The following is a 23,717-nucleotide window of genomic DNA, read 5'->3' on the forward strand; positions in this document are numbered from 1 at the left end:
ATATATATATATATATATAATATAACATCTTAAAGGGTCATACGCATGTATGTTGCTGTTGCAGAAGTATATTTTTTGTTTATTAAAAATGTTTTGAGTGTTAGAAATAAAAATCACTGGTAATGGTATGCACTCCATGTGCTATTTTGTTATATTGTGTGTTACAGTTTGTGTATACATTAACGGGGGAAATGAATAACTAAAATAAAGTGAGACATATACTAAAAGGCTGAATTTTTTGAAAGTGACATTTTTTTCTGCAAAAATATGATCAGAATGTATTAAAAGAACATTTCTCAACAACGGATTCATCTTCAAACTGGTACAGCCCCAAAATAAATGAGATTAGTTATACCACTGTACAAAATATGGAAACAGATACCAATTCACAATGACAGGCTTGGTATTATTTGCCCTCCACCCTCTAATCTTTGTGCCATCCTTAAAGTTTTTTGGTCATATAAATGAAACTGTTGCCAGAAATTATGGGGAGGATAAAGTTGTTCTGAGCCCCCTTTTTAAAACTATTTTTCTACTCATTAAAACATCAACATGAACTACATAATGTTAATAAAATATGCAGCGAAAGCTAGATAGAAAACAATACCTTAAATCCTGACAAGTGGACTGACCCTCAAATGCCTCAGAGTGGTATATTCCACTGCCTACAGTTCTCTTAATCCTTTACTTTGCAAAGGTGAACTGAAAACCAAGCATGTGTTGGACATTATCCTTAACTTCTACTCAAAAAGAACAAATTGTGTTTACAGCTGTAATCAGTCTGCAGTCTTTGTTACTTTCAATACCTTGAAAACTGAATCTTGTCCTTCAATGCAGTTGCCATACAAAAAACAAGAGACCAACATTTCCTAACGCATGTTTATGTTCATGGTTCCAGGATTTCACACCTGCAGGTCACCCGGCATGTGACCACTAGGTCTCCAGAAAGTCTTCTGCCTTTTTGTTTTCTGCAGCGTAAACTGTTGGCTAACGTTCATCATCACTCAGTTTGACACGCCTTATTAAATGCGTGCTCCGTCACTGAAACGACAGGATGGGCCAGTCTCTCTCTCATCATTTTTACACAGGCACCTGTAACGTACACGAAACTGAGGGAAAACGAAACTTACAGCCAGGCTGACGATTCGAAACTTCTCCGGTTCAGTCCGTCTTCTTCCGACACAACACTTTAATTTTAGCTGCATTAATTTGTTCTTTCGAAGAGAAAAGCAGTCACCATCATGAGCACTCTGAACCAGCAGTATGAGGAGAAAGTCCGACCCTGCATCGACCTCATTGACTCTCTCCGCTCTCTCGGTGTAGAGAAGGACCTGGCGCTGCCTGCTATCGCCGTGATTGGAGACCAAAGCTCGGGGAAGAGCTCTGTGTTGGAGGCGCTGTCCGGGGTGGCACTGCCGAGAGGCAGCGGTGAGTAAGAAAGAAGCAAATAAGGAATAATTATAAAGGTTCAAATGAAGAAATAAAGAATAATAAGGGATTCTGACGCAGCATTCACAGATTTTTTTTAACCACGTCAAAAGACACACCGAGCTGATACATCATACTCCAGTGTAGACTGGGAATAATCAGGGAAATGAATAATCCTGGCTTTTAAAACGTTCACTCTGTTGTGCCTTCACTCAAGGTTCCAATATAGTTGAAACAAACTAGGTTTTGCAATACCATCATGCAATGTGTTAGAGGTGGAAATAAAGAGCCACACTACAGCAATGGCCTCATTTACATTTGGAAACATTTATAATTGCTTCTCTTCCCTATTCATACTGTTACCAAATATTAAGATGTGCTGTTGACAGAGTATCAAATAACTCTTGTGCTGTCTGACACAGACTACTGTTTTTCATAATTTCATCAGATTATCTTTAATTTTTTCCCTTTTTTCTTATTCACATTTCATTAATCTAGGCATTGTAACAAGATGCCCTCTTGAACTCAAGATGAAGAGAAAGAAAGAAGGAGAAGAATGGACTGGAAGGATAAGTTACCAGGGCCACGAGGAGGAAATAGAAGATCCTACAACTGTGGATAAAAAGATTGAAGAAGGTACAATATACAAACACATAATTACTAAATCTGGTTGACTGAGCTACCGGATCTTTAAGGTTTCACTGATCAGTCCTGCAATCATTAGTTGTATCATGTTATGTTTGTCTGTTTGTACCTTCAGCTCAAAATGAAATGGCTGGGGTCGGAGTGGGGATCAGCGATGAGCTCATCAGTCTGGAGATCGCTTCCCCTGAGGTCCCGGACCTGACCCTCATCGACCTGCCCGGCATTGCCAGGGTGGCTGTAAAAGGACAGCCAGAGAACATCGGCGATCAGGTATCATAGTTGAGGGTCCCTCTGAAAAACTTCATAGGGACTTCTTTGGTTTTCATAGCACCTTGGGCAAATAACAGGTAAATAAGGCAGATGTGGTTTGCTCCATAAGTCTCTGGACGGTGACATTTTTGTAGTTTTGTCTCTGCACACTAACTACAATGCATAGTAAGTCAAGCATTCAAGTGCAGACTTCATTCAGTTTTAATTCAAGGAGTAAATAAAAGTATTGTTTAATAATTACAATCCCTCATTTTCAACAGTTCAAAAATAACTGGACAAACTAACGTCATTTTAAATATAAGGATTATTTTAATGCAAAGGTGAAAATCTTTTGCAGTCAACGACTGCTTGAATTCTAAAAGTTTGTGTGATTTTAGGTTTAGATGGGTGTTTTCACTTTAAGAATAGGAAGTACCGTAGAAAGAACTACATGCATGGTGTGAATTTATACTTTCAGATAAAAAGACTGATCCAGAAGTTTATCACAAAACAAGAAACCATCAGCTTGGTGGTTGTTCCGTGTAATGTGGACATTGCAACCACAGAGGCTTTGAAAATGGCGCAGCAGGTGGATCCTGAAGGAGAGAGGACTTTGGGTAAAAGGACCCCTTATAGTGTTTCATAAAGCTATAAAACTTCATTCCACAATCATACTGGCTTCTTTTTTGAACATATTTGCAAATTCCAACTCAGTCTTTTAGATGTGACAGGTCTAAGTTCACTTTAAAGTTGTCTTCTCTCTCTCTTTATCTCCCTCTCTCACTCAGGTATCTTGACTAAGCCTGACCTGGTGGACAAAGGCACAGAAGAGAACGTGCTTGAAATTGTCCATAATGAAGTCATCCACCTGAATAAGGGCTACATGATTGTCAGGTGCAGGGGTCAGAAGGAGATCACAGAGAAAGTGTCTCTGACTGAAGCCCTAGAAAAAGAGGAGATGTTCTTCAAAGATCATCCCTATTTCCAGTAAGTTTTTTTGTTTTGTTTTGTTCTTTTTTTGTTGTAGGTTTGTTTGGGTGCGAATCATCTAGTAAAGTACTGAGAACCTGTTTTATTCTTGCTCCAGCACTCTTTACAGTGAAGGCCACGCCACTGTTCCTAAACTAGCTGAAAAACTCACCCTTGAGCTGGTGAATCACATTGAGGTGATTTTTTTTCTGATTTTGCGTTCTTATAACAAACGTCCTGTACAACCAAGTGATTAGCTGTAAGGTGTGTGACCCTGCCGTTTGATTTACAGAGATCTCTGCCAAGACTGGAAGAGCAGATAGAGGATAAACTTGCTCAGACTCAGGCAGAGCTGGACAGATATGGTAATGGACCTCCTTCTGATATGGCTGAGAGACTCATCTTCCTCATCGATGTGAGCTTCCTTACCACCCATAACATTTATGTGACTACGTTCATTTCCTTGCATTTCTGCTTAACAAACATCAAATACCTCTAACACGTGTGTGCTGCAGAAAGTGACCGCATTCACTCACGATGCCATCAACCTGACTTCAGGAGAGGAGCTCAACTGTGGAGAGAGCTTGAATGTTTTTTCTACTCTCAGGCGAGAGTTTGGGAAGTGGAATGCCCACCTGGACCGCTCTGGACAAAACTGTGAGTCTTTTTATTTTTACTGAGCTGGTGTATAGCAGTCCATTTTCACATCTCTGATGTATACCATTCGTGTTGCAGTTAACAGGAAAATTGAAAAAGAGGTGGAGGTATATGAAGACAAGTACCGTGGAAGAGAACTACCAGGCTTTATCAACTACAAGACCTTTGAGGTCATGGTGAAGGAGCAGATCAAACAGCTGGAAGAACCAGCTGTCAAGAAACTCAAGGACATAGCAGGTGATGTTACAGTCTAGGCAGTACATATTGGATAATTACTCACTTTTTGTCCTAGTTTTGTGATTTTCTGAGTAGATGCTACATTGAATAACCATCCAGTGAGTTTTGATGCATTTGGCTAAATTTGAGCACACAGAATGCTTTTACATACCTCTGAATTTAGCCTGCTGCTTCAGACAGATATGAGATGGTCATTAAAGAGCAGCGTGTCAAATTCACAGTATACAGGTTCAGGCAAAAGTAGAGGCACTGCTGTGTTTTAACGGATTAGGTGGTGAACTTGAGACATTTCTATATAGAATGACTTTTGTTTCATAGCTTAATAAAACTTTGTTCCATAGATCTAATGGCTTATTTCCACGTGTTTTTACAAAATGTAGATGTTTGCCAGATTTGGAATAAGCGGTCGTGTATGCCTTCAATCTGAAAAGTGATCTCCACGGTTATAAAAACATTTTTCTTCACTGTTCAATGTTTTTAGTGCTGTCTATGTTTAACACTTACACTTACTACATTTTCTTGGTTTTGGCAAAGCAACTGACTTTGATATCTTGCACTTTTGCTTGTTGGACCTCTTTTTCTTTTTAATAATCCTCTCTCTAAAACTGAGGTTTGGCTGAAACTGAAACTATTGAAGTAGCCTGGATTACACAATAGATTTACCCAGAAATATGCTGCACCCATGATGCGATCACTTCAAGTTCTGTGGTTTTATTGTTTATATCTGTTTTCTCTAGATGCTATTAAAAGGGTGTTCCTACAGCTGGCCCAGAGAAGCTTCACTGGATTTCCTAACCTAATAAAAACAGCCAAGGTAGCAATCGTCTGAGTTTGCCTCTGTTTTACTGTTTAATCGTTATCAGCATTATGTCAAAGTATCATTTTTGTCATTTTAAGAAATGTTCAGACTGACTGAAAGTCTTTTTCCAGGCAAAGATCGAAGCCATTAAGCAGGATAAAGAGGCCACTGCTGAATCAATGCTAAGAACTCAGTTCAAGATGGAGCTGCTGGTGTACTCCCAGGACAGGACATACAGCAACAGCTTGAGTGAAAGCAAGCAAGAAGATGATGAGGAGGAGGAACACAATCACAGAGGCAAGCTGCGGACACCTGTGTACACCAAGGATAACCATGCTACACTTCAGGAACTGATGCTACACCTTAAATCATATTACAAAGTAAGTTTACTTTATGTTTAGTGGAAAAATATATGGACAAAATCAGTGAGTGTTTACACAGAGGCTATTTTTGGAATTATTCATAACTGTCTTTTCTACTTCCTCTTTCAGATTGCTGGGCAGCGTCTGGCTGATCAAATCCCACTGGTGATCCGCTACCACATGCTGCAAGAGGCTGCCATCCAGCTGCAGAGGGAGATGCTGCAGATGCTTCAAGACAAGGAAAAGTTGGAGTTCTTGCTGAAGGAGGATTCTGACATTGGCACCAAGAGGGCTGCTCTGCAGAATCGCGTCACACGCCTCATGAAGGCCCGTGCATACCTGGTCGAGTTCTAGATGTGAATGCTCTGCAGTCAGTGGTGCCAGGTGATGGGAGACCGTTTATATGTACACATGTAGTGTAACATGTAGCACTCCATCCTAAATTATGTCTTTTAGGGCTTAAGGGCTCTGTAAACTCTCTGGTTTACTAGTGTGAGTAAATTCTACTAAAGTGCTTTTTGTTCTTGTTTAAATGATTTTGACATCACATCACATAACTTTGTTTAAATAAAGAGGTTTTTTTTCTAACTTGACCTTTCTGATTATATTTTAAGTGTCAGATACTTAATGACGCGTTCTAATTTCTGAGAATTCTATTCATTAAAAAACCATAACAAATCAAACTGAACTGCTTCGGTTTGGCTGAGATGTTGAATTCATCAGTTTTAACTCAAAACCTGAGTAAATAACTGGGGTGGCTGTGACTCAGGAGGCAGAGCAGGTAAGTTGCTTAAAAGTGCTTTGATTGTTCAGTAGAAAAACGAGATAAGAACCAGTCCATTACCTTTACACTTTGTAACTACTTAAATTACTTTAGCTCCCTCTTGTGGTTTCCCACAGTAAATTAAAAACAGCAAAACAAATAGTTATATTATAATTTTCGGATTATAATATTATTATTATTTAAGTTGAAGTAATCAGTTCTGTTTTACATAAATATACATCAACAATGTCAATATGAATCTAAAATTTGGTGAATAAATTAAACAAAGCAGCTGTGGACAAGTCAGCTTTATTCAAAATACATTTTAAAAAAGTATCAGAGACAACAAAATCAATTAAAATCAAGCTGTGTTAAATTCAGGATCTCCACATATTCACTCTCCGTTCTCTGCAGGGCTCTCCTGACTGTTGTCGTCATTGTCTGATTTCTCATCGTCTAGAAAACAGAAAGTTGATCAGCGAGGTGAGGTGACACCAAATGTGCTAAGATGCACACTTTAACAGCTACTTAAAACAAAAAGCACTCACTCTCAAGGGTCTGCTGAAGCTCCTGTATGGTACTGAGCAGCACATGGAACTGCTTCTTCCGCAACTCCAACTGAGTGGAACAAAAGCAAGATTTTAACAAGTAGGAATTTTTACTGCTAACTAAAAAAATATTCAAAGTTAAAACTAAAGCGTTTAAGAGATATTTTGGTTTTACCTTGGCATCCACATTCTCCTTAATGTGAGACAGCTGTTGGAGTTCTTTATCAAGCGCCTCAAGCTGCCTGCAAAGAACAAAGTAAAACTGAGCTCATAGCCAGATCATCACAAAAGCTGAAAGCACATACAGTTGTGGTCAAACGTTTGGAAAGAACATAATATCATGGCTCTCGAGTTTCCCGTTATTTCTACAACTCTGATTTTTCTCTGATAGAGTAATTGGATCAGATACTTCTTTGTCACAAAAAACATTCATGAAGTTTGGTTCTTTTATAACTATATTATGGGTTAACAGAAAAAAGTGATCACGTCTGCTGGGTCAAAAATATACATACAGCAGTGCTAATATTTGGTTACATGTCCCTTAGCTATTTTCACTGCAATTGGACGCTTTTGGTAGCCATCCACAAGCTTCTTGTTGAATCTTTGACCACTCCTCTTGACAGAATTGGTGCAGTTCAGTTACATTTAATGGCTTTCTGACATTGTTTGTTCAGCATTGTCCACATGTTTTCAATGGGGTTTAAGTCAGGACTTTGGGAAGGCCATTCTAAAACCCTTGTTCTAGCCTGATTTAGCCATTCCTTTTACCACTTGTGATGTGTGTTTGGGGTCATTGTCCTGGAACACTCAACTGCGCCCAAGACCCAAACTTTGGGCTGATGATTTTAGGTTATGTTGAAGAATTTCAAGGTAATCTTCCTTCTTCATTATCCCATTTACTCTCTGTAAAGCACCAGTTCCATTGGCAACAAAACAGCCCCACAGCATAATACTACCACCACCATGCTTGATGGTAGGCATGGTGTTCTTGGGGTTAAAGGCCTCGCCTTTTCTACTCCAAACATATTGCTGGGCATTGTGGCCAAAAAGCTTGATTTTTGTTTCGTCTGACCACAGAACTTTCCTCCAGAAGGTCTTATCTTTGTCCATCAGCAGCAAACTTCAGTTGAGCCTTAAGGTGCCGCTTTTGGAGCAAGGGCTTCCTTCTTGCACGGGAGCCTCTCAGTCCATGGAGATGCAAAACACGTTTGACTGTGGACAATGACACCTGTGTTCCAGAAGCTTCTAATTCTTGGCAGATATGCTTTTTGGTGATTCTCGGTTGACTCTTTACCCTCCTGACCAATTTTCTCTCAGCAGCAGATGGTAGCTTGTGTTTTCTTCCTGATCGTGGCAGTGACAAAACAGTGCCATGCACTTTACACTTACAAACAACTGTTTGCACTGTTGCTCTTGGGACCTGCAGCTGCTTTGAAATGGCCCCAAGTGACTTTCCTGACTTGTTCAAGTCAATAATTCTCTTTTTCAGATCCATGCTGAGCGCCTTTGACTTCCCCATTGTACCATTTGTGGGCGTTTGTATCCAATGAGCCCTCTTTAACTGGCCTCAGAGAAGTCACCAGCTGTAGTCACTCATAATCACTCACAAGAAGTTAAGAGGTCATGCTATGAAGCTCCTTTCACTGACAACATTCTAAGTCACCAAAATTGCTAATTCATGTTGCTGTATGTATATTTTTGACCCAGCAGACGTGATCACTTTTTTCTGTTAACCCATAATATAGTCATAAGAGAACCAAACTTCATGAATGTTTTTTGTGACAAAGAAGTATCTGTTCCAATCACTCTGTAGGAGAAAAATTAGAGTTGTAGAATTAACGGGAAAGAGAGCCATGATATTATGTTCTTTCCAAGTGTATGTCAACTTTTGACCACAACTGTAAATTCGATGCATTTAATTTAATGCAAAGATCTGACTAACCAGAAGGCAAGGACTGACTTACTTTAGTGTTTCATGTCGGTCTGGGTGCTGCTGGATAACCTTAGCTAGAGCATCATACTCTGGAAAAAGTATGGAAAGAGAGAAGTTGGACAAGTTACATCTTATATACATAATGTACTGGTGAGCGAAACAGAGTTTTGTGAAGTAATAGAAGAATTTTAAGGTAATTTTATATTGTAATGGGAGCCAATGAAGTTCCTTCATCACTGGGGTAAAGTGGTCAAATTTCCACACACCAATTAAGACAGTAGCCGCTGCATTTTGAATCATCTAAAGACATCCTGATGATTGCAATAATCTGACAAACTTGACATGAACACATGGATCAAACACATAAGTCATTTTGAGATAAGAATTTTCTAACATTTGATATATTTTTAAGTAATAGAAAGAAGTTCTAGTAACCTCACTCATGTGGTTATCAAAACTGAAACCACCAAGATGATGCCAAGGTCCCTGATTTGCTCACTCTGTTTCAGAGAAACTATTTTTATGTCCCAGACTTTTGGGACCAACAAAAAGTGTTTTGGTTTGGGCTCTGTTCCGTTCTAAAAAGCTTTGAGACATCCAGCAGTTAATATCATCAACATAGCTCATTAGTTTTTTGCGAACAGACGTTAGATCGTCAGAGGAAAGTGATAAGTACAAACGTGTATCATCCGCATAACAATTGTAGGCTTTATTATGGTTCTTTAAGACAGCACCAAGTGGGAGCATGTAAAAGTTAAATAGTAATGGACCAAGGATAGACTCTTGAGGAACCTCTGATTGATCTAAAACTGCTAACTGAAACATTAAACTTCTACCCTTTAGATATGATGAGAGCCAATCAAGAGCTTGACCTGTTAAACCAACTTTGTCCTGAAGCCTATGAATTAGAATCTCATGGTCAACTGTGTTCAAAGCAGCAGTGAGATCAAGAAAAACTAAAACTTTCAGGGAATCATTATTGATCCTCGAGTCATTGATGACTTTAGTAAGAGCTGTTGCTGTGCCATGACTGGTTCTCAACCTTGATTAGTACTTATAAAAACTATGATTTGAAAGGTATTTATTCAGTTGTTTGTAAACCTTTTCTTCCAAATGCTTTGCTGAAGAATGAAAGATTACAATTAAGGCTAGAATTATTAATGATCAATGGAGCCAGGTTTTTTTTTCTCTCGAGTAGCAGTGTGATTACAGCACATTTAAGGGAAACGGTGAAACACACATTTAAATAGTTTGGTGGGGATAGGGTCAAGTAAATAGGTGTAAGGCTTTAACTGATGTCAAGATCTTTAGAATTTACAGGTGAGAATTGACAACAGCTGGAGGTATAGCTTGTAGAAGGGGTACATAACAAAACGTGAGTCTTTTGTCAATAGGACAGCTGACTGAATAGCTTTCTTACCTTGGCGATTCTTTCGTATCCTCTTTGCCCTCTGAATTTCTTTTTTGCATTCTGCTATCTTCTCATGTGCAGATGTAATGTTTTGTTCTGTAGTATGGGGACAAATTAACGAGTTGGAAAAGCAGGTAATACAAAATGTGACTTGTAAACAGTTGCGAAGATAAATGGACAGTCTCACAAAACCCAGTCCTACCAATGTTGGAGTAGATTTTCTCATAATTCTCCATTTCCCGAAGATTCATGTCGTAAACCATCAACGTCTTCCCCATGGAAAATTCACACTGAGCCAGAATGCCCAGCATCCTCTGATACTGTGTGAATCTGAACAGAATTACAGCACTTTTTATGACTCAGACCAAATTCTTCTAGGCGATTTTAGAGAAATGCGTGGCAACCGAGTTGGGTATGTAGAGCTCGCTTACCCTTCCTCCGGGGTCCCGGGAGAGTTGCACCATTTCGTGAAACTCTTCAGGAGCAAATTGATTCGGCGGTCATCTCCGGCTCCATCACCGTCAATGAGAAGGCGTTTCCGAATAACTTCATCTGGAATACGGGCGAAATAACAGCCATTCAGGTACAGCAGGTAACGCGAATACACCGGCTAACAAGGCTACTTGATGTTAGCTGTATCCAAAATAACCCACGTCTCCATGCACAACTGGTTCGTTTTTGACGGGTATGGGTATGTGCCTGGGTATAGTAGTATTTCTAAAGGTTTAGATAATTGTTACTACTCATAGGTGGTATGACTAGCTAATATAAATGAAGAGAACGGTTACTTACCATCTGTAACAGCCCCCATATTTGTGCTGCGGCTTTGCAAAACTTTATTGAGCAGCAGGAAGTGGACAGTCTCCTGCTCTTCTTCTGGGGTTTAGTCCTCGGTTGGCAAGCTAGTTTGAAAAATTACTTCCACCAACCGGACTGGAGTGGGCAAAAATAGGTGCCATTGGATATTTTTATGAGACAAGTGAAACCTTTAGTTGGAAAAAAAAATGCAGAGCGTTTTCTTTTTGATAAAACTTTATATGATGAGTTTTTTTTAACTTTGGGAAGAGCAGAACAACACGGAAGTATATTGTTAAAACCATGTTTTGGTGATGACATGATGACTGATGACATTTATAGAGTGTCTTAATTTGTGTCATGAACCATCGCACTAAACTGATTTTTTTTTTCTTCAAACAGACGTATAACTTTCTTATATGTTTTGGAATAAATTCTGCAAAGTGCTATAAGTGTGATCTATTTTTTTTTTCAACATTATGTTTATTAAAGTTTTACATATATACATATATAAAGTACATACACAAACAAATTTACACAATAAACGAAACACAAGGTACATTCAATGAAAGCACTTGAGTCCATGAGACCTCTGACAGATTTTAAAGAATAACTTTCAGATTGCAGCATATGGTTGTAGTCCTGTACAGGAAATAGCTAGGCTGTCCCTGTCTCACACAGTAAACCAGATAGATCTTTATTCCCAATATACTGGATGTAGCGCCCCCAAATTTTCTGGAAAATTTCTTGTTTATCTTTTAGAGTATATGTAATTTTCTCTAATGGTAAACATAAAGACAATTCTTTGAACCAATGTGAAATACTTGGTTTGCCAAGACTCCTCCACGTTAGAGCTATCACTCTCTTTGCTTGTAGTATTCCCATGTTTATGAAGATTTTTTCAAAATGATTTATGTTACACCCTACAGGATATAATCCCAGTAGGAAAAGTTTGGGATCCATCACAAGTTTAATTGACAAAATCTCCTTTATCATTGCTCTAACCTCTTCCCAAAACTCCTTTATTTTTGGACATGACCATAAACAGTGGAGCAATGTGATCTATTTTTCTTAATTAGCTTGCATATAATACTGTGCGAAACTCCTAAACCACCCCTCATTTATTTATATTGTGCTGGAGAAATGAGAAGTAGCTACAGTTGTTTATTGAAATGTGTGCAAACATCCATGGAAATATATTATATAAGGCAAACACTGAGTTTTACAACGCCAATTCCAATTTTACAATTGCAGTTGGCTTGTCTGTCAGTGTATGATTGCCTTTATTCTTCAAGATAGCCTGAACTCTCTAAGGTAAGGTTTCCTCTGAATTTCTTTGAGCAGTCTTCAGGAATAGTTCTCCAGGTTTCTTCAGAGCTCTTCTTTGGATGTTGGCTTCCTTTCTTTCTGTTCTCTGTCCAAATGATATCACACTGTGTCAATAATGTTGAGGTATGGACTCTGGGGAGGCCAGTGTATGACATGGTGTTTCATTTTGTGTTTTTCTATCCAGGTATACTTTTACTGCACTGAAAGTGTGTTTGGGATCAATGTCATGCCGGAAAAAAAAAGTTGTTTGTCAATCAGACCCTTTCCATATGGTGGTGCATGGTGAATCAAAATTTGACAGTACTTTTATGTATTCATATTTCCCTCAGTTTTAACAAGATTCTTGACACCACAGGCTGAAATGCAGCCCCAAACCATAACATTCTCCAATGTGTTTTACTGATGGCTGTAGGCACTCGCTGTTTTAACTCTCTCCTGGCCTCCTCCATACATAGTGATGATTTGAACCAAAATTTCAACTTTGGGTTCATGACTCCATAATATCCGTGCCACTACTTTTTCAATTCAGTTCTTATGTAATTTGGCATATATCGTCTTGTGTCAGGTCTTTGCATTTTTTCCTATTTCTGCAGAATATGTCTCTTATCTAGTTCTCTCTACTTTTTTAAGGACACTGCACGTTTTGACACCCTGCAGCCATGTTCAAATTCCCAGGGACTCTTATTTGGGCAGGTAGTTTGAAGCATTCGCTGATATGAAAACTGCAAATAGAATCATCAATCAAACCTTGTAATAAAAAAGTCCTTTCTGACTTTGCACCGAAACTAGGTTTTAACCCCCCCACCATTGCTTCTGTTATAGATTTTAGTTCAGGATTCTTTCATTCCCATATAATAGTTATCTCTGTTTTTGCCCGCAATTATTAGTTAATCGATTTAAATCGTTTAAATCGAATTCAACATATGTTTGGTGAACGTGTTGTAGTATTTTTTTATTTATTAATTTTTTTAAATTGCACATGTTAATTGTAATGATTTCCCCTATCACATATCTCCCAGGCTTCATGCAATTGTAAATACTGCATTTAACAGGGGAATAAAATAAAAATAATAAAGAAATAAATTTAAATAAATAAATAAATAAAATCTCCCGGTGAAGAAGTTCGGCGGTGCCATGCAGTCATTGGTCAGTTCGCGCTTGCGTCGTGGCGCGGTGACGTTTTTCTCTGTCCCAGAATGCAGTCTGGTAAACAGACATGGAAGCACCAGGTGAAGACCTCCACAGAGGCTGAGCACTAAACTCGCTCTTTTCCACCGTCTTCTGTCTCCTTCACCCTGTGCATCCAGTTGATATATATCAGCCAGGTGTCAGACTTACGTCTACAGGATCCAGAGCCTTGGTAAGAGTGAAGTTGTTGTCGATATGTGACCGCGGCTAATGACTTCTGCTGGGCTGTCAGGCTGCTGTCAGCTTCCTCGCTGGCGCTAGTCATGGCTGGCTAACGTTAGCCAGCTAGCAGGCTAACGTTAGCCATCAGTGTTGTTTAGTAACGTTTGTACCAGTCACAGACCCACACTAGATTGAGCTTAATGTCATGACACAACGGCTTATAGACATTTGGTCTGTTTTCAAATACCGTATTTCCGGTGAAGGTTAATGTTGTCTTTTTTTTATTCAAAAAAATAACTACGATAGTGTAATTAGTGTCGAGTAGAAGTGGCAGCATTTCTAGCCAATACGAATTCTGGTTCCTGTGTTCTCTCTTATCTATGTGTCAGAGTTGCACCTGTCTGCCAATGACAACAACTGTTTTTCTAAAGAAGTGACATAATGCTATGTTCTTCCACTCATGGCCTTTAACATACTCATTTCATAAAGTCAAAACCACAACCGAACTAAGGCTAAGCTACGGGTACTGGTATGTTTATATTCCGTAAGAATGTTATTAACATTGTTCTTAACCGGTATAGGCCTTTTCAGTGAATCTATATAAAGGTGGAAATCCAGCATAACCAGTTCCCCAATCCAATCATTGTGATAATTGGATCATATCTTTTCTGTCTGAATCTCATTTTATTTCTCATGTTTTTATGTAGCTTTTGTTATTTAGCCACCCAGTTGAGAAAGATAAAACAACAAAAAAGAATAAATAAATTAAGCAGATAACACAACAGATGACATCGGCTGCTGCCACCGTAAACATAATCTTACATGCTGGTCAGAAGTCAGTGTTACTGATGTTCAGATGATATATTAGTGTATTCTAGGCAATTTTTCTGATATAATGACAAACATGCCCGTATTAATACTGTGACACCGTAGAGGCCAACGGCTATAATGGTGGCACTAGCTCTTTGCCACTTTATCAGTGTTGGCATTTATGACAAAGATGTGAGAATTGTCTGTTAGTATTGTTTGACAGCACATGCATACAGAATCAAATATAATACTAATATTTTAGTTCTGCTGAAACTTTTCCCTTCTGCATTGTCACAAGTCAGAATTTTTGTTGCTGTCGAAAGGTTAAATAGCATGTTCCACAGACACCCATATGCAAGCGTTTACATAATACTCTGTAATTGTTTCCCACTCTAACTTATTGAAAGTTAACAGGAAAGTATTGACTTCTAGATGTCTATACATATAGATAGATAGTCTATATGTATTACATGTTGTCGAATGTGAGAATAGCGCAGATAGTACTGTGGTGAATTTTCACTGAGTGACTGTGTCCTCAATCTTCCAGCCAGGCAGCTTGTTCACCTAAACCACACTAACTATTAACAATTAATAATCTTCTGCTGTGAGCTAGCTGTGAGAAGAGAAAACACTGGACAGTCTCCTGACCTGACTCTCTGAACATTTTCCAGACTTGATGTGTGAAAATAGTTTCGGACTGCCACTTTTGCAGCAGTAAGATTCTTATTTTTCTTTCTGCTTTTGCTAAAAGTTGTTGTGTATATTAGCAATACACTTTTTTAACGTGTAGCACCAGTAAATCCTGGAATTCAGGTCGCCGGCAGTGAATTTATTTTGATTTCATGCTCATTATAACAGATTTTTGACATTAGATAACTTAAACTTAAGATGTGTGGTTTAGTTTTGACTGTATTTAGGTTGTAAGTTTTAAAGGGTTGCAAAGCAACATTTGACTAACAAATGTAAAGTTGGTGGTACCATATGGTACAGTACACCACTGAATAAACAGCAATATGCCTTAAATGTATGAAGACAACAAAAAATATAAAAATGTCTGCATGTCTTTAAAATGGATTCCTGTAGATGTATGTGTTTCTTTATGTTGACTAAGTTGATGGATGGTAAATGAACTGGTTCTTGTATAGCACTTTTCTACTCATCTGAGGACTCAAAGTGCTTTACACAACTTGTGCATTCACCCATTCGCTATAAAGCACATTTTTCTAAGTGCTTTATAGCTAACATTCACACATTCATACTCCGATGGATGCATCAGAGTGCAATTTGGGGTTAGTATCTTGCCCAGTGATATTTGGCATGCAGACTAGGGGAAGCCAGGAATCGAACCACCAACCTTCCAATCAGTAGATGACCTGCTCTACCACCTGAGCTACAGCCACCCCATTGATCAGTAAGGGGACAGGAATGAAAGTGTTTTTTTACACATAATTCAAAAATTCCACCTACTAACTATAGAAAGGAAAAGGTGTGGTATAGTTACATCTTCCCTCAATGCATGTCTGTGTATGTCTCCAGATTTCCTATCCAGTGTGTGTGTGCCAGCCAGGAATCACCCAAACTGATGTGGATCATCTGATTGAGTTTAAAGATAAATTCCTTGTTTCTTGTTTTGCCAAGGTAAGATCTTGCTGCTGTTCATTTCAAAACTGTATTGACATGTGGTGGGTTTTTTATGTTTCCTCATAGCTGCAGAATAATCATACCTAGTCATGTAGTACTTCCATTACAACGGCCCAACACCGAATACAGTTTCTATTGTAAAGTATTCAGTATCAAGGAAGTGTTCAATTACAGCATCAGTGAGTTGCATCTGAGGATATGCTTTATACTACTTGTTGTATTGGGCTTTAAGATTAGGTTTTTCTTTTTACTATATGTGTATGAATTGTTTGAATTTAAAAAAAAGGCCAACAGTGCAGCTGCCCCTCAGTAAGTATCAAGGAAATTACAGAAATTGTGTAATTTCAAGACTTCTATGTTGGACTACCTAATGTTACACAGGTCTTCGTTACTACAGCATCTGTTCTCTGTATGTTGCTTAAAAGATCCAACATCAGCTGGCTGATCCAGCGTCCGCTAATCTGCTTTGTTCTGTTCTTTGAACTCACAATAGATTTTGATTAGACTCACTGGATTAAATCATCTGAGATGATTACACGCTTCTGCTGTGTTTGACCAAGTGGCAAATTTTGGGCTAGAAAATGAATCCAACATGGATGTGCTAGATAAATAAATGGCCATTTGAGACTGGCCCCAAAAGCAAGTCAATCTTTACAGGCTGTTATGTTAAAATGTCCAAGTAAATGACGGTAAGACATCTTTATAGCCTGGTACAAATAAACAGTTTATGCCTCATAGACAGGTAAGCCTCTTTCATAATGCATGGTCACTTTGATTGGCAGGTGTGTGGTGCAGCCTAATCTAGACGTTTGTGGTTCAGTTTTGGTGAGTGAAATTCTAGTGTTTTATTAGTCTTTTACTTAGTAGTAATAAGCAGATATCTCTGTCTGTGTGCTCCATCTGTACAGCAGGGCTGTTCCTCGTAATACCAGTAAAAATCTTCATATGACAAAAAAAAAAAAAGGTGTCAAAACATCAGCAATATAGCAACACCATGCATTTGCATCCTCCAGCGTGCACTATAACAAAGAAAGGCCAGGCCTATCTGAGAGTGAGAACTGTATATCCGTCTCTGATGGTGATTTTAGTCCAGATAGTTACAATCTATATGTCAGGAAAAGCAAACAGTGGATGAGGATTACTGATGTAGCTATGTTGTAGCTGGTACAAGGTCTCTTGGTGACAATATTGGTCAGGCTCTTGATGCTTTACAAGGTTAAGTTAATTGAGTTATTGTTAAATGAAGGTATTAAGCAGTTATTTTATGATTTAAATTTTCTTTTGGCTAGCTTTGGTTTACATTTGGACTAGAGTGCTACTGTTGCTGGCACCTTGTTTCAACATATTAGCACTTCAATTAGGCAGTCTGTCATCAGTGACAGTAACTCATTAAAAAAGGGTGGAAAGTACTCTTTGTTTCATTTAAAAAACAATAATAATAATAATGGCACTGTGTGCAAACGGCAGTAATTAAAAAGAAAAAAGTATTCAGTATTTTCTTTACAATGTCATAAATATTATCTCAGATTTCCTGGAAGTATTCTGAAATAATACTGAGTCCAGCTAGCATTAGCTGATAACTTATCACTTTACCCTTTCATTCACCTATGGGAGTTTCTGTCTCTAAAAACAATAATGACATCATGATTGCTTGTTCCATCTTTATATACAGTCTTACAGTCTGGACATGGGTATTGATTCTGAAAACGAAGATAAACTCAACAAAAGCTTGATGCGACTTGAGGACCAGTGGGAGTGTTCAATTTTTCACCTTACTAGAGCAAAATCTTCTGTGAGAGGGCAATCTGGAATTAACTAAGAGTATTTACTTAAAGGTGATTTCATAAAAACGGCAAGAACATGAGGAGGGGGTCAAACTGATATTGTTTTTTGTTTTTAAATGTGCTTACAGAGCAAAGTAAACCATAAGGTAGCCAAGTAGAGTAGAAATGTCTGCTGTGAATCACGGTGTAAAACTGAAAGGGACAGGAAAAAAAAATCTTAAAGAACATAAAACTAGGGAAGACCAGCTGGGCTGGACTAGGCTCCAGTTGAAGAGTTGGCTCTCTACCAAAATATCAATCACCATATACTGGAGTGTATAGAAAGGGGAATCTCTTCTTCCAAGCCACAGGAAAGATGCAGCAGTTGTGACGTCTTTCAGGTACAGTAAGCTTGACGTTCTTGTGTGTGTCAGAGGCATGTTGTCACTACCTTTGTGATGTTATTGCTTTTACTCAGCTACTAACATATGGTGCTAATAAGTTACATATGCAAATTATTTCCTCTCCGGTGAAGCAGTAGTTCTCTAAAATTAATGAGTGAGGGTACGTGAAAGGATGACGGTAATCACACAGTCCTCCTCCTCTTGAAATGCTCTTGTTATGATCAGTGCACTAATTGTTAACTGGTTCCTCCCACAAGAATGTCACAGCTATGCTGGGCAGAGTTCCTGAAACTACACTATTGCGATCATTTTGCTTTGACCTTACAGATATGATGCTATGGCAATAAAGGCAACAGATGTTTTGAAGAAATGAAAAATCTGAGGGCATGTCAAATAACTATATCCAGTTAAAACATTAAACCAACTGGCATCAAGGTTGTTAAATTGACATTATTGTAGTTTCAGTGTTAAAAAATGCTCTTCATCACAGTGTTTGAGCACACACACAGCCAGCACATTCAGGATGATGTTTTTAATTTGCATTTAAATGCATGATGGTAAAATTGGACTTTCAAACAGATTTTTGAGATCACAATTTACTAATACTGTTTTTTTTTTTCCTTCCTTTGTTTGCTCATTTTGTCTTTTCTTTTATTTATTACCATTTTGTGCTAAAAGCAAAGAGAAGTTTTAAATGTACTTGAACTATTTAAGCTCTTCATCACACCGTGTGATCACCTGATTTATTTGACGCAGCAGAAACCAATCAGCATTTGGTAGGTGATAGCAGTCAGGAAGACTGACACCAGTTGATACTGATGTTCATCTGATAATATCAGTGCATTCCTACACTAAACTCTGTACTCGAGAGGGCCAAGGCTTTTTGGAGTACTTGCCAAATTGGAGTAAGAATTTCAGGTAGAGGGGTAAAATGGGTACACAGAGTCCAACACTGCATGATTAATATTAAAGATTAAACACCACAACAGATGAGATGTGCCATTTATAAGTAATTTCAGTCAGTGTGTTACACCGTCTTTATAAGACATCTGTACTTTTCTAGGTTTTGTTTCTGGCAAGAATGTAAAAGGATCCCAGTTCTAGTTTTGTTTCTTTTTTCTCTCTCCTTGTTCAGCTTTACTTAGGCGAGCACATGCTGTCTGGGTAGAATGAGAAATGTTTCATTTTGAAAGTGAAAGTAAACTTGGTAGATTATAACAGACTTTGTAAATCTGAAATGCTTAGAAATTAAAAGGTTTGTGCATGTCATTCAAAAATCTCTGAAGTCTTGCATTAATACATCTTAGACACGTGTTTAATAGTAACATGACCCTGTTTTTATTTTAAATGGAATCTAATGTAACTGAACGTAATCCTTTTATACAAAGTCAATATCTCTAAATGTATTTCTCTCATATTTTTCAAAATATTGGGAAGCTAATGCATACATTCTAAACATAAAGTCATTATAATATAGTATTTCACTCATAAGTCACCAGTAGAAAGTCTATATATTGATATCAGCTTTATGGCTCATACATTTAAGATGTTAAAGCTCACATTTTCTTAGTATGGGAAGAAAACAAAGAATCAATAATAAATTATAAATATGTTATGGTCAGTCATCTTCTAATGTCACACCCACAATTACTAAAAAAGTATTTAGTATATCTTACAACTGTTTATATGGAGTCAAATCTCAAAAGCGATCCTTATTAACTAATAACTTGTGCATTAAATTAGTATTATTACTGTTGTTGTTCATTTATAATCAATCACAAATTTGCCTCAAAGCACTGTATTTGATCGTTATTCTTAAGTATAGTTTACAATTATTAAATGTAATTTACATTTCTAAATGATACCTAGCGAGTAAGCCACAGCCAAGGGAACCAGCAACCTTCAGCTGAATCGCCAGCCGGCCTATTTATTCGACGTTAAACAGTATGTTGTGTAAGCTTTGTACTTGTAACGTCAAGTTACCACACAGGGCGATTTTTTTTTCTGAGAGGCGGGTTTGCTGAAAACAACACGCGTATGCCCGTGTCAATCAGTATAAAAGTCCTCCTATCCCGAGCTCTACCAGCGCTGACTCTCGTGTTGTTACATTGTAGCGGAAAGAATGTCGGAAAGGGCCGAGGATGACGTCAGGGGGGAGCAGCGCCGAGCGGCCAGGCAGCAGCTGAAGCAGCAGCAGATCCAGCGGGGAGAAGGCTCCACAGCAATGGCGACTGTTGCAGAGCGGAGATCGTTGCCTAGTCCAGAAATAATGCTGGGACAGCCTTGGAGCAGCTGGGTCGACGCCGCCAAACTCCACGGCAACGACGGTGAGTTCCCCAGCGTGCCGTATGTTTGCGAGGAAGCGAGGTAGAGCGCGACAGTTGCCAGTCCTGTCTTTTTTTTTTTTTTTTTTTTTTTTTTTGGCCGAGTGCATGCAGTTTTCGGTTGAATATGAAGAAACGCTATTGGTAGCAACAGCACGGGCAGGGAAGCAAGTGCAACTATTCATTTGTGTGTTTCGGATCGCCTCATTTTTTAGGTGCTGAATCGGAGGAAAGTTTTAAAGACTTCGGGAAAAATCGAGAAGCCATGCGTTTGTGCAGAGAAGGTGAGTGTTTTTTTTCCCTCTAGGGCCAAAGGTGTATTTTGGTTATGGGGGTTAACACGCATACATACATTCACTCACGCTAACATGGATTCAAACACTTTACTCGTGTCGTTCTGCAAAACTTATAGTAAAACAAGCGCACCCGGATATAATCAGTCAGACGTGTCGGTAATTCATGTGGTGACATTTGCACATGAACCTAAAATAACTTAACGATTAGCAACTTGGACTTGCTGACTAAAGTGATAATGCGTATTTCATTGGATGGTGTGTTTAAAGGGCTTTGTTTCGCATCCATATTTCTCCCATTTTGCAAAACTTCCATGTTTCACATCTCTCCCCTTACCTTAAGACATTGATGTTTGTTGCTAAGAGAAATGCAAGTATAAAGAAGTTAAAAAGTTACTTCATAGGCATAGCTCTGATTTTTCAAAACAAAAGCCAGCATAATAATGTTAAACTACTGCTGTTAAAAGAGCAAGTTGGACTTTTTGTACAATATATTTAAGTTAAAATGTTAAGTTGTGTTTTTGCTTACTTCAGTTTAACAACCAACATATGATGTTAACCAATGGTAATAGTTTTACTGTTTATTAAGAAAAATACTTAAAAATATTTATTTATTATTTATTGGCCTTTTAAACCACCAACCAGTATGCATGAGCTATTCATGTATGAAACATATAAAACCCTGAATAGGATAAAAACAATCAACCAGGCTACACTGATCTTGATATGACTGTTGTTCTGCTAGTAGGTGTGGTTCCAGGGTTAAAACATAGTAGGTTTAACTAATAAACTCTTAAAGGACAATTGTAAAATCATGTCAGAGGGCATCATCTTAAACAGCAGCTAAAACTCAATGTACAACACACACATTGCCTGGCTTCTGAGCTAGAGAGAGGTGTTTCAAAGCAGTTTGTACTGCAGTTTTATTTTTGGAAACACCTCGATTAGCTTCAGCTGATTGGGCCTGCTGGCAGGCCTTGATTTAGAATGAATTTCATCACAAAGGTAAATTGTTATAAAAGTAAAATTGCATTTTGTTTACTTAAGACTAATGTGATGCTTAAGTTTCTAAGCTGAAATATAACACGCCAGACCTCAAGATTGAAATAAGGATGAGTCTGCTGGCGAAATGAAGTGAGGACTAACCTGTTCATTTGAGGCACAAGTAAATCAAGTGATGAATCAACTTTGTCACTGTGGTGCTTGTAAGCTTAGCTTGTTCTATGAAAGGCGTTATGCCGAGCTAATGATGTACATTGTCTTGAGTTATTAATTAGGCAGTCTACTTAAAAGTGTATACCTATGGATAGGACATGTTTGTTCTTGTGTTTTATACATTTCACCACGATGTAGTTACTTTCTAAAAAGGAATTTTATCTCCTGCTGACGGAGAAACAAGCAGGGCATGTCATGTATGACCTTGCTGTTAAGGAGCAGTTACTGCAGTAGGTAGGCCAACAAGATTAAAATGCATTCTTTTGTTTAAGCTTCTTTTCAGAACTAAATGTGGACTAAAAATAATAATCTCTGTTTTGAAATTGTTTTTACATGGATCATTTTAGGGCTGCTCAATTAATCGAATTTTAATCACGATTACGATCTGGGCTTTCAACGATCATTAAAAATGACTGAGCCGATTATTAGCCCCTCCCTAATTTATCCGCGACACCTTAAAGGCCGGTCCGTGAAAATATTGTCGGGCATAAACCGGTCCGTGGCGCAAAAAAGGTTGGAGACCGCTGATTAAGAGGACCCGAGGGAAGCTCGGAAAGCTAAGCAGAAGTTATTTGGAGAGTGACTGCCGTTGGTTGAAAAGAGTTTAAAAAAAAAAACTTCAGTGGTGTTGCACACTATTTTATATTATTTTTTTAAAGTCATTGTTAACCCTTTAAAGCCGGTCAGAGCAGCATGCTCCGTTTTGCGTAACTATTTTTAAATCCCTGTAGAACCTGAACCGTGTAAGCTAGCGCAATAATTTGTTTTGCATATGAAACCGGAGGAGTTGTACTTACATCTGATGCCATCAGCTTGTCCTCGGTCATGGTTTCGTTCCACATATAGCTTTGCAAAAATTGCATAAAAAGCGCTTGCAGGAACAAAAACATAATATTCCAGAAACATGCTTTGCTGTTCCTATCAGCTGTTCGTAACACTTCCCACAGTGAAATGATGCACATGCTGTTTTCTTTGCAAATTTGCATCATAGGATTGTTTTTTGTTTTTCCTGCAGTATATAAAAATTGCTGTATCTCCAAAATAAAACTATGAAGACACTCAAAATAAATTTCCTATGGTGGGAAACTATTTTTTGCAACTTTATTGTATTTAAAGTTTTGAGGGATAAACCTCTTAAATTTCTCCAAGTAGAAATATATGTAAACAAAACAAAAGCGATTTTCAATTTTTTTTGTAGTTTATTGCACTTTTTTGCAATTTATGTAATTACTATGCACTTAATGCATACATATTATTAAAATATGGGCTATAACAGTTGTATTGATGTATAGCAACTTGAAATGCTCCCACAAATGGCACTACAGCATGTAAAAAAAATAATATAAGCTCTGGTGGACTTGGTTCTATAGTAGGTCTTAAAGGGGTAAATAAATATCGTCAAATAATCGTGATCTCAATTTCAGTGAAAATAATCGTGATTATCATTTTTGCCATAATCGAGCAGCCCTAGATCATTTTGGTCAAGAGAAAACTGTGCTAATCAAGCAAAAACCACAAGAAGCTCCTTTAGACATCAACACCATCAATAATTCTCCGGCCAGCTATGAATCATTCGCTGTGGTGTGCTTAATCATCAAAAGAATTTAACAGGGTTCTGACCTAGGTGATTCACATTGTGAAGGCACAAATGTTAAATTTTAGTAGTTCGCATTCTCATCGTTGTTGTTAAAGCATTGATCGACATATTGGATGGACAGTATTTTTAAGTCATTTCACATACGGCTATGACGTAACCTATAAAAGTGGCAATTGCTGGTGCCAGCATTCGAAT

The 23,717-nt window shown here is 38.1% G+C and overlaps 3 protein-coding genes across 4 annotated transcripts in view; 2 read left to right on the plus strand and 1 right to left on the minus strand.

Moving 5' to 3' along the window:
* The first annotated feature begins 1,017 nt into the window (after nt 1-1,017).
* On the plus strand, nt 1,018-5,934 carry LOC309706812 (interferon-induced GTP-binding protein Mx-like). Its single transcript, XM_082533692.1, has 12 exons — nt 1,018-1,428; nt 1,927-2,064; nt 2,189-2,343; nt 2,801-2,939; nt 3,111-3,309; nt 3,410-3,488; nt 3,584-3,706; nt 3,807-3,948; nt 4,027-4,185; nt 4,923-4,999; nt 5,116-5,364; nt 5,476-5,934. The coding sequence occupies exons 1-12, from the start codon at nt 1,242-1,244 to the stop codon at nt 5,698-5,700; spliced, it is 1,872 nt and encodes a 623-aa protein (XP_082389818.1). The 5' UTR covers nt 1,018-1,241; the 3' UTR covers nt 5,701-5,934.
* Nucleotides 5,935-6,402: 468 nt separating this feature from the next.
* On the minus strand, nt 6,403-10,899 carry thoc7 (THO complex 7). The gene is made up of 8 exons (XM_082534876.1): nt 10,794-10,899; nt 10,433-10,553; nt 10,204-10,331; nt 10,011-10,097; nt 8,622-8,679; nt 6,833-6,899; nt 6,658-6,727; nt 6,403-6,565 (listed from the first exon to the last, which is right to left on the minus strand). Exons 1-8 carry the CDS (start codon nt 10,810-10,812, stop codon nt 6,504-6,506), a joined length of 612 nt encoding a protein of 203 aa, XP_082391002.1. The 5' UTR covers nt 10,813-10,899; the 3' UTR covers nt 6,403-6,503.
* A 2,397-nt stretch (nt 10,900-13,296) lies between these two features.
* The window catches only part of atxn7 (ataxin 7), a 29,734-nt gene continuing 19,313 nt past the window's right edge, over nt 13,297-23,717 (plus strand). Inside the window, exons 1-5 of one of the 2 annotated variants that reach the window (XM_082532185.1) lie at nt 13,297-13,485; nt 15,822-15,923; nt 16,709-16,751; nt 20,208-20,420; nt 20,633-20,701. In XM_082532185.1, the coding sequence (XP_082388311.1) occupies nt 20,216-20,420; nt 20,633-20,701 (274 nt within the window). In that variant the 5' untranslated portion in view covers nt 13,297-13,485; nt 15,822-15,923; nt 16,709-16,751; nt 20,208-20,215. The remainder of the gene's footprint in view (nt 13,486-15,821; nt 15,924-16,708; nt 16,752-20,207; nt 20,421-20,632; nt 20,702-23,717) is intronic. The other variant, XM_082532184.1, reaches the window with a different exon arrangement.

Source organism: Aulonocara stuartgranti, assembly GCF_965226115.1.
Source record: "Aulonocara stuartgranti genome assembly, chromosome: 5".
NCBI classification, from domain to species: domain Eukaryota; kingdom Metazoa; phylum Chordata; class Actinopteri; order Cichliformes; family Cichlidae; genus Aulonocara; species Aulonocara stuartgranti.

Coding starts and splice junctions, on each gene's coding strand:
- LOC309706812 (XM_082533692.1), top strand. CDS start 1,242: ATGAGCACTCTGAACCAGCAGTATGAGGAGAAAGTCCGACCCTGCATC. Junction 2,065..2,188: donor GGATAAAAAGATTGAAGAAG/GTACAATATACA, acceptor TTGTACCTTCAG/CTCAAAATGAAATGGCTGGG. Junction 5,365..5,475: donor ACCTTAAATCATATTACAAA/GTAAGTTTACTT, acceptor TTCCTCTTTCAG/ATTGCTGGGCAGCGTCTGGC.
- thoc7 (XM_082534876.1), bottom strand. Junction 10,098..10,203: donor GAAAATCTACTCCAACATTG/GTAGGACTGGGT, acceptor CCCATACTACAG/AACAAAACATTACATCTGCA. Junction 6,728..6,832: donor AGGAGAATGTGGATGCCAAG/GTAAAACCAAAA, acceptor TGTTCCACTCAG/TTGGAGTTGCGGAAGAAGCA.